Below are 10,725 nucleotides of genomic sequence, written 5' to 3'. Positions count from 1 at the left end.
TGTACGTGGCTCGGGCTCTGAGCGCGGCAGCACGGGCCCAGCTCCACCCTGCAGACTCGGTCCGGGCAGAGCAGCGCCGGGCCCGGGGTAAGGACCGGCCGGGGTCTGTGCGCTGAGCGCGCGGCCCCGCTCCCCGCTGGTGGCTGCGGCGTCACAAAGCAGTTAAACGCCAACAAGGCTCGCGGCGGGGGGCGGGTCACATGCGGCGCGGCGGGGTGTGGGAGGTCCCTAGCAACGCCGGCCCGGAGCTGGTTGCTACGGGAGGGGAGGGAGGAAGCGCTTCCTGCGGCGCTGGGAGGAATCACTTCCCGGGCGGCGAGGCCTGGCCGCTGGCGCGGGAGGTGAGAGGCGCGGGGGTGGGGGATCGGGAGGGAGGGGGAGAGTGAAGGGGCTCAGAGGATGGGACGGGGGTCAGAGGATCGGGGAGGTGGATGGGGGGCTCAGAGGATGGGACGGGGGTCAGAGGATCGGGGTGGGAATGAGGAGAGGCTCAGAGGATGGGGTGGGGGTCAGAGAATCGGAGTGGGGATGAGGGGGGCTCAGAGGATGGGACGGGGCTCAGAGGATCGGGGTAGGGATGAGGGGGCTCAGAGGATCGGGGTAGGGATGAGGGGCTCAGAGGATGGGGCGGGGGTCAGAGGATCAGGGTAGGGATGAGGGGGGCTCAGAGGATGGGATGGGGCTCAGAGGATCGGGGTAGGAATGGGGGGGCTCAGAGGATGGGACAGGGTCAGAGGATCAGGGTAGGGATGAGGGGGGCTCAGAGGATGGGATGGGCTCAGAGGATGGGACAGGGATGAGGGGGGCTCAGAGGATGGGACACGGGTCAGAGGATCAGGGTAGGGATGAAGGGGGGCTCAGACGATGGGGCGGGGGTCAGATGATTGGGGTGGGGATGGGAGGGCTTAGAGGATCAGGGTAGGGATGGGGGGGCTCAGAGGATGGGATGGGGGTCAGAGGATCAGGGTAGGGATGAGGGGGGCTCAGAGGATGGGATGGGGCTCAGAGGATCGGGGTAGGAATGGGGGGGCTCAGAGGATGGGACAGGGTCAGAGGATCAGGGTAGGGATGAGGGGGGCTCAGAGGATGGGATGGGCTCAGAGGATGGGACAGGGATGAGGGGGGCTCAGAGGATGGGACACGGGTCAGAGGATCAGGGTAGGGATGAAGGGGGGCTCAGACGATGGGGCGGGGGTCAGATGATTGGGGTGGGGATGGGAGGGCTTAGAGGATCAGGGTAGGGATGGGGGGGGCTCAGAGGATGGGATGGGGGTCAGAGGATCAGGGTAGGGATGAGGGGGGCTCAGAGGATGGGATGGGGCTCAGAGGATCGGGGTAGGAATGGGGGGGCTCAGAGGATCGTGGTAGGGATGAGGGGGGCTCAGAGGATGGGACGGGGCTCAGAGGATCGGGGTAGGGATGAGGGGGGCTCAGAGGATGGGACAGGGTCAGAGGATCAGGGTAGGGATGAGGGGGGCTCAGAGGATGGGACACGGGTCAGAGGATCAGGGTAGGGATGAAGGGGGGCTCAGACGATGGGGCGGGGGTCAGATGATTGGGGTGGGGATGAGGGGGGCTCAGACGATGGGGCGGGGGTCAGAGGATCGGGGTAGGGATGGGGGGGCTTAGAGGATCAGGGTAGGGATGGGGGGGGCTCAGAGGATGGGACGGGGGTCAGAGGATCAGGGTAGGGATGAAGGGGGGCTCAGACGATGGGGCGGGGGTCAGATGATTGGGGTGGGGATGAGGGGGGCTCAGACGATGGGGCGGGGGTCAGAGGATCGGGGTAGGGATGGGGGGGCTTAGAGGATCAGGGTAGGGATGGGGGGGGCTCAGAGGATGGGACGGGGGTCAGAGGATCAGGGTAGGGATGAGGGGGGCTCAGAGGATGGGATGGGGCTCAGAGGATCAGGGTAGGAATGGGGGGCTCAGAGGATCGTGGTAGGGATGAGGGGGGCTCAGAGGATGGGACGGGGGTCAGAGGATCGGGGTAGGGATGAGGGGGGCTCAGAGGATGGGACGGGGCTCAGAGGATCGGGGTAGGGATGAGGGGGGCTCAGAGGATGGGACGGGGCTCAGAGGATCGGGGTAGGGATGAGGGGGGCTCAGAGGATGGGATGGGGCTCAGAGGATCGGGGTAGGGATGAAGGGGGGCTCAGAGGATGGGACGGGGCTCAGAGGATCGGGGTAGGGATGAGGGGCTCAGAGGATGGGACGCGGGTCAGAGGATCAGGGTAGGGATGAGGGGGGCTCAGAGGATGGGATGGGGGTCAGAGGATCAGGGTAGGAATGTAGGGATGGTGGGGGTGCTCAGGACAGGTTGGGAGGGTGAGATACAAACTCAGGATGCTCAGAAAGGTTTTTGTGCAGCTGGGGGTGCAGAGGAGAGCGCTGTGCCTGGTAGGAGAACGGAATAAGGAAGGGGTCTGAGTCACCACAGCTAAATCAGGAAGTGATTTTTGTTTTTAAAGTAGGGATTGGGGGACTGGAAAATGTCTCCCCTTTGTTTATTATAGACAGGAGAAGTCTCATCAGGTTAATGGGAATCCTCCCGCCCACCCCGTGCATGGCTCACAATTGAAAACATGCACCAAATGAATCCCCTTGCTTCGTTTCTTCTTTATAATCTGCCTGGGACCAGGTGTCCTCTTAACCGACTTTATCAAAGACTGAATAGACACCCTGAACGTGAAGGATGTCACTCAGCTACAAGGCTGCTTAGCTGTTTCCATTAAAGTCCCAGGCCAAAACTGTCAAACATGGGTACCTAAAGTTAGGCCCCTAAACCCATAGCTGTAAATAGAAGTGGTCTCATTTTCAGAAGAGCGGAGCACCTTGAAATCCCATGGAAGCCAATGGAAGCTGCTGGCTCCCAACACCCTTGAAATTCAGGCTGTTTCTATTGAGGGGCCTACTGACTAGCTTCAGATACCCAGATCTGGCCAGATCACTGGAAACATTCACCTTTTGCTCTGACACTGTCATTCTTTGTCTTTACCCATAGATGGATGTATGATGCATTGTTTCTTAGTGGTTTTGGTGTGCGTGGTGCTGTATAGCTATATTGTGGTAGGCCCCAAATGAGGGATTGTCCTCCTCCCCCTTATTTTAGGCACTATACAAACATCATAAAATGACAGTCAAATTCATTCCCTCCTCTGTAGAGCTCATAACCTGTGGTCCTGATTCTGAAAACTCTTAACCACTGGGCACAGGGCCTGATCCTGCACTCAGTGAAGTCAATTGTTATACCTTCCATTGACTTCAGTGGGTGCCAGATTAAGCCCATGGTATCCACTACTTCCAGTCCCCCAATCCCTACTTTAAAATCCACTATGTGTGACTAGTTCCTTGTTAGCTTCAGGGTTACAACTCTGTGCCTATGTCTTCGCTTCTACAAAAATAGTGTGTTTTTTACATTGAGATGGCTAGCTTGATGTAAAATCCTAGTGGAGACAAGTTCATGGAGGATAGGTCCATCAATGGCTATTAGCCAGGATGGGCAGGGATGGTGTCCCTAGCCTCTGTTTGCCAAAGGCTGAGAATGGGCAACAGAGAGTGGATCGCTTGATGATGACCTGTTCTGTTCATTCCCTCTGGGGCACCTGGCATTGGCCAATGTCTGAAAACAGGATACTGGGCTAGATGGACTTTTGGTCTGACCGGTATGGCCGTTCTTATGAGACAAGGCACAGCTAGTTTTTACCTTGATGTAGCTACTTGATGTAGCTAGTTGAAGTCAACCCCACGGCTCGCTAGGGTTTAGCTTGACTAGCGTTTTGAGATAAAAACTACTGTGCCTTGTCTTCACTAGGATTTTACACTGAGGTAAAGACTTGGTGTAAAGTAAAGGCTTTACATTTGGTGTAAAGACTCACTTTTTTTGCAGTGAAGACAAAGGGCTGGAAGTGTTCTGCCAAGCAGTAAGGCCCTGATCCTGCAAAGACTTATACGTGTATTTAACTTAGACCCTCTGGGAGTACTAATGTGTGTAAAGTTAAATGCATGTATAAACGTAAATGTTTGCAGGTTTGGGCTTTATGTTAGATGCAGGAGCCTTATTTACACTAGAAAACTTTTCTATGGTGGGATTTTTTTATTTTTTTAACTGTATAAATTAGATCTGCTGTGAGCAGATCTAGTGGCACAGTGCTTAAAATGGTGGTGGCAGCTGATATGCTTTCTACACTCGGGCTCCTGATGCTGCTAACACCCCGGGGAAATTTTTAGAAAACTTCCCTAAGCCTCAATGAGATATGAAATAGATAAGTAGGGATGGAAGGGAGATTTGTGCTGTATGAGATCAGGAGTTCTCTATTTTCACACTGTATGTATCAGTTCCCTTTTTTGGTTTATTTTTGCACATATATTTTTGGTAGGTTGACGTATCAGTGGGGGTTAGTGGAAGTGTGTTTAAAAATAAAAAAAGTTATTGTTGTTTGTTGAAAGCTTGAGCAAAAATCCTTTTTGCTGTTTTTCAATTTGATGAGAAGGATGAGGGCAGGGAATACAATCTTTAAAAAAAAAAAAAGTTCTAACTTTTTTTTTCTTTTTTAAACAAAGCCAGATAACAAAATAACTGAAGTTTAAAATTTTCCCTGCCTCAGTTCTTCACTAAGAATTGATGACTTTGCTTGGTTTGCGTGGTGATTTTAAAATAAGAAAGTTGAAAAAAATTACTTCTGAGCATGCTTGCTTGACACCACCTTGGACTTAGTCCTGCATTTGGATCTGCATAGGTGCCTGTGTAGAGCCCCATCAGCCCTGCTCTGAGGGCAGATCCAGCTGAAGGACTGGCCTCTTGTATTTTAAACAGAGTTTAAAGAAGCCATTTACTCTTTTGTCATATCTCTCCCAGTCAGACAAACACAGAGGTTGCTTTGGGGATAACTATCTAACTAAAACACACCTATAGCGAAATCCCGCAAACAAACTGCCTTAACATTGGGGACAGGAAAATGTTGTGTGCACAAGCCAATAAATCACCGGTCCTACTGTTTTAGACCCTGATCCTGCACATGTCTATGGACATGGGAACCTTTTAAGTTGACCTTGCCCCTTTAATGTTGTATGTCAGCATAACGGGATGTCGTTAAATCAGCTCTGCCGAGTAGAAATAGGAAAACTGTGAGCATGCCTCTCAGGGTGCTGATAGCATCTCATATCACTTAAGCTTCACTCTTGTGACTACCATGGCAGGTGCAGCCTCTGAATTTATCAAGCAATTCTGGCAAGAGACTTAATCATTATTATAGAAAGCTGTTTCCCTGATTCACAAAATGAATAGGCTTCTCCATTAACAAATGATTTGGAATAAAATTTAAGGAGAGGAAGAATGGTCTTGTGGTTTAAGCACCCAGCTGGGATTCAGGAGATCATAGAATCATAGAATATCAGAGTTGGAAGGGACCTCTGGAGGTCATCTGGTCCAACCCCCTGCCCAGAGCAGGACCAATCCCCAACTAAGTCATCCGAGCCAGGGCTTTGTCAAGCCTGACCTTAAAAACTTCTAAGGAAGGAGATTCTACCACCTCCCTAGGTAACGCATTCCAGTGTTTCACCACCCTCCTAGTGAAAAAGTTTTTCCTAATATCCAACCTAAATCTCCCCCACTGCAACTTGAGACCATTACTCCTTGTCCTGTCCTCTTCTACCACTGAGAACAGTCTAGAACCATCCTCTTTGGATCCACCTTTCAGGTAGTTAAAAGCAGCTATCAAATCCCCCCTCATTCTTCTCTTCCGTAGACTAAACAATCCCAGTTCCCTCAGCCTCTCCTCACAAGTCATGTGTTCCAGACCCCTAATCATTTTTGTTGCCCTTCGCTGGACTCTTTCCAATTTTTCCACATCCTTCTTGTAGTGTGGGGCCCAAAACTGGACACAGTACTCCAGATGAGGCCTCACCAATGTCGAATAGAGGGGAACGATCACGTCCCTCGAACAAGGGCACACTGTTGACTCATATCCAGCTTCTCGTCCACTGTCACCCCTACGTCTTTCTCTGCAGAACTGCTGCCTAGCCATTCGGTCCCTAGTCTGTAGCGGTGCATGGGATTCTTCCGTCCTAAGTGCAGGACTCTGCACTTGTCCTTGTTCAACCTCATCAGTTTTCTTTTGGCCCAATCCTCCAATTTGTCTAGGTCCCTCTGTATCCTATCCCTACCCTCCAGAGTATCTACCTCTCCTCCCAGTTTAGTGTCATCTGCAAACTTGCTGAGGGTGCAATCCACACCATCCTCCAGATCATTAATGAAGATATTGAACAAAACCGGCCCCAGGACCGACCCTTGGGGCACTCCGTTAGATACCGGCTGCCAACTAGATATGGAGCCATTGATCACTACCTGTTGAGCCCGACAATCTAGCCAACTTCGATTCCCATCTCCACCACAATCTTCCTGTGTGACCTTGGACAAGTCACAGAGGTCTCAGTTCAGCCAAGCACTTAAGCATGTGAGTAGTCCCACTGACTTTATGGGTCAACTCACATGTTAAGTGCTTTGCTGGATCAGGGCCTATCTGTCAAATGGGGATAATAATACTCTGTGTTGTCTATTTAGCTAGTACGCTTTTCAGGGCATGGACTGTTTTGCTATGTGTATGTACAGAGTCTAGTACAATGGGGCTGTGTTCATGGTTGAGACCTGCACGCTCTCCTGTGATGCAAAATGTAAGTAGTAATAAATGTCCAATCACATGTTCCATTTCAGGGGTAAATATATACTTGCTCATTGCTTTCCCGCTATCACTGTATGGCCAGCACATACGTGGCAATTTGTTTAGCCTCCTCCCACCCATAAGCAAGCTATTCTGGTCATTGGAAGGCTATTCTGGTCAGCAGCTTGCAAAAGATTAAGGCGTCTGAAGTGTGAATTTCAGTCCCCTCCTTGTTATTGACTCTGAAGCATGACAATGCCTTTAGAGGCACCAACATCATTTATTCTGTGAGGTTGTTTTTTAATGGAAAATAAAATTGACTGAATTCTAGAAACTATGCCTCAAAGTAAACAATCTTCTGTCATTATTTCACTGTAGAAACTGACTTCTTGAGAGTGTTCATGAAGGAGGAAGGAGCTTCTGCCATGGCTGCCGAGCTGGATTTCTCTCCCCCTGAAGTCCCAGAGCCCACATTCATGGAGAACCTGCTGCGCTATGGACTCTTTTTTGGAGCCATTTTCCAGCTGATCTGTGTCCTGGCCATAATCCTCCCAATTTCAAAGTCCCATAAGACAGTAAGTTGCTCTCTGCAGTGCCAGCATGAGTGGGCACAATCGAGTGGTGGTAGCCAGAACCTAATGGTTGATCAGCAATTCTGTAGTTCAGTGCATTTCCTGTCTTTTCTGCGAGGATCCCTTTCCCTCTCTTCCGCCTTAACAGTCCCACGTCACTGCAACCCACTCCCCAGCCACAGAAGGTGGGAACAGCTGAGCCTGCCAGGGCTTCTCTGAGCATCAGCACAAGGGAGCAGCACTTTTCATGTGGGCTAAGTGTCCTTGCCTCTGCATTGCTCCCAGTTTCTTCCAGCACACAGACAAAGGGGTGACTTCAGTCTCAAATCTACATTGCCATATTAGTATTGGTCTTGTCCATTCTTTACCCTGTTGGTCAAGAAGCCAATCAAGGCGTACCCTCAGTAGAGTCTGCCTTTTCATAATCCTTGATAAAGGGTAGCGCTGCATGTGATACAGCTGAATTTCCCGGTGTTTGCTGGCACCAGCAACACAGCTCTCAGGACTGACTCCCACCTCTGTGCAGACATGTGGAAGGCCACCTGGCTGTAGTCCGCACAAGTGGGGGATGATAATGTAAACTACAGGGCACAAAGCAAACGTGAGATGGAGTTAAAATGTAAAATATGGGCTAAACTGGAGTGATCAAAGTCCAACTGGCTGTTCTGATAGAACAAGATTCAAATGCACTTGGTAACCCATGTATTTGTAGGGTCTTTAGTCGTTACACCAACTTTTCCTGATGGCAATCAGACCGCAATACATAGTGATTTTATGTATATGTATTTGTCTTGATGTGTAGGGTGGAGGCCAGTATTTACTGGAACAACTTAACTTGGGAAGTTTTGTTCTCTTTACTGCTGGTAATAGATTTGTTTAGAACAGGGGTCGGCAACCTGCGGCATGTGTGCCAAAGGTGGCATGCGAGCTGATTTTTAGTGGCACTCTGCTGCCAGCCGGGGTCCCGGCCGCCGGCCCCACTCAGCCTGCTGCCAGCCTGGATGGACGGAACCCAGAGTTGGCAGCAGGCTGAGCAGCTCAGTCTGCTGCCGATCTGGGGTTCTGTCTGCTGCCCCCACTGCCAGTCTGGGGTTCCATCTGCCGGCCCCGCTCAGCCCACTGCCAGTCTGGGGTTCCAGCCGCCGACCCCTGGCATGCAAAACCTTAAATTACAGTAAATAAATGAAGACTTGGCACACCACTTCTCAAAGGTTGCCAACCCCTGGTTTAGAAAATCTGATCCTTGTTGTGAAAGGATGAGGGGTATCTTTATCACAATATTAACTCTACTTCGTGTGTCTGAAGCCTGGAACACCGCAATAATGCATTGAATGTAAAGTATCTTTAGATATATTTCTAAGATGGAAGATGCCGAACCTGCTCAAGGTGTGTTTGTGTGTATGTATGTGAGAGCAAGCTGCAGCTTGAAGGGAGATGTGGTTTCTTTCATTTTCTTGATCCTGTTATGTTTGGGGGGGAACGTTTAATGGCCTGAACTTTGAAAGTGAACAATAAGGAGAGTTCACACTTTGTCATAAGGAGCTGAAAGCCAGGCACTGAATGAGAGTTGTAATGCTTAAGGAACCATCCCTTGGTGTGCACATGCTGTGTTTAAATTTTCAACACACATATGCTGCCCTCTTAGAGAAGCTGCAGACAAGTCCCATATGATCAATTTACAAGCTAATAAACAAGAATTAGATGTCTCTGGTCATGGGAGTGACACCAACTGCTTGAGTCTGTGTAGAATTCAGAACAGCCTCCTGCACTTGAGGAGGCTTCAGGCTTTGAAGACTACCTTGCTTTGAACATTAGAAGGCAGCAGTGATCATCATATGGCAGCAGTGAACTCTGTGTCCCTGAATAGGAGCTGCATAGTGCTCTATTTCTCCACAGTATTGCTGTACTGTTTCCCAGCTCCCCATGCACTGATTACATCCTTCAGCAAGCCAGCCAAGACTCCTCCCTTGGAAGGCCACAAAGATATGGATAGTAATAGCGCAGCAACTTAAGAACCATTTGAACCAAGCTCATTGTAACTTGAGAAACATTTGAACCAAGCTCATTGATCAAAAGGATACTGTCAGCTACTCCCCTCCCCCTGCATTATCTGTAACTCTCTCTTGGAAGCTTAAAACTAACACATCTTTCTCTGCCATTTTTGTGTGTCCTTTTCCAGTTGGCACATATTGATTGATAGAAACGTAGAAGCATAAGCAATATTTATGTCCAAACTCATCTAATGAAACGAGGCAATCTGCATGTGTGTGCCTTCTGGGATGAGACTGGCTCTGCTCCCTTGCATTTTTCCAAGATGACTAGAGTTTGGTTCCCATAATAGAAATGTTATCTATCATCTCCCTTGAAGGAAGAGATTGGGATGTCTCTAAGCTATCCTTCTTAGTCCAGGTGAAGAGAGCTTTGTCTCTAACTTCTCTCCTAGATCTGGGGGCTTGATTACAAACTCTGAGCTTTAAATTCCTGCTGCTGGTTTGTTTTTGTTTTTTTGGAGGAGTGGGGGTTGTCTGATGATGTATGATGCATGATGATGTTTTTCTTTTTGCAAAATCCCTGTTGAATGTTTCAGCACCTGTTCAGCTGATTTCAGAATTCTTTTTCTGTTCTTCCCATTTGGAATTTTTTTTATTTTCACTTCTCTGTTTCCTGCCCTCCGTCCTTTTGTTCTTCCTCCTCCAAGTGTTCCCTAAAGGGTGTAACAAATTCACTGGTAATGGAATGTGGTTCTGCTTGGCTTCTGAGGTCTGGTCTATACCCAGAGTTGCATCAGTAACAGTGTATGATTTTAAACCAGTGTAAGAAACAAGATAGATACTCCTAAATCAAATTAAATCTGGATAACAAGGGGTTAGCTTGCATCAGTAATTTACAGACTGCATGTTTAAACCGATGTGACTAGGTTTAAACCAACAGGTGCAATGTGTGTGTTGACAAGGCCTTACATTAGTTGCTTGCTCCTTTTGGTATAGATACTCAGATTCTGAACTGGGATGAGATGTGAAATACAAATCTCATGCCTGAAAACATTACTGACTGTTCCTTTCTTAATTGACTGTTGTAGGACTCTGACAGTTTTGAGTCTAAAAGTTCAGAGGTGGTGAAGAAGCCAAAGGGGGCTGCTCCGCAGCTGAGCAAGAAACCCAAGAAGGAAACCAAGAAAAAGAGATAAAAGGCCTTGTAAAGGAGCATTAAAGACAAGTGGACTGCACACAGCCAGATGGTTAATTTAACTGTCCTAGTCAGCATGGATCATCTCACCTCCGATGGGGAGGGAAAGCTTACACTTGCATCTCCTCCCTGCTGGCTGGGATGTGAAGTGAGGGCATGGAATGGGGGGCATGTGTTGTGCCACTGAGGAGACCTTTTTCTACGTCATTCTTTTAAAGACCGATGGATCAAGGACATCACACCACCCAGCTTTATATTCACTTGTATTGTTGTTACATCTAAAATACATCACTGCATTTTATGGCTTA

The 10,725-nt window shown here is 49.1% G+C and overlaps 1 protein-coding gene across 1 annotated transcript; it reads left to right on the top strand.

Moving 5' to 3' along the window:
• Window positions 1-249: 249 nt before the first annotated feature.
• On the top strand, window positions 250-10,725 carry MANBAL (mannosidase beta like). The gene is made up of 3 exons (XM_073309697.1): window positions 250-341; window positions 7,038-7,234; window positions 10,311-10,725. Exons 2-3 carry the CDS (start codon window positions 7,061-7,063, stop codon window positions 10,416-10,418), a joined length of 282 nt encoding a protein of 93 aa, XP_073165798.1. The 5' UTR covers window positions 250-341; window positions 7,038-7,060; the 3' UTR covers window positions 10,419-10,725.

This window comes from Lepidochelys kempii, chromosome 13 (genome assembly GCF_965140285.1).
Source record: "Lepidochelys kempii isolate rLepKem1 chromosome 13, rLepKem1.hap1, whole genome shotgun sequence".
In the NCBI taxonomy this organism is placed as follows: Eukaryota; Metazoa; Chordata; order Testudines; family Cheloniidae; genus Lepidochelys; species Lepidochelys kempii.
Note: the sequence above shows the minus strand (reverse complement) of the source record. Positions and strands in the feature narration are given on the sequence as shown.

Excerpts from the sequence above, each read along its gene's own strand:
- MANBAL (XM_073309697.1), top strand. The coding sequence starts at position 7,061 with ATGAAGGAGGAAGGAGCTTCTGCCATGGCTGCCGAGCTGGATTTCTCT. Across the intron at positions 7,235-10,310 it reads TTTCAAAGTCCCATAAGACA|GACTCTGACAGTTTTGAGTC; the intron begins GTAAGTTGCTCT and ends TGACTGTTGTAG.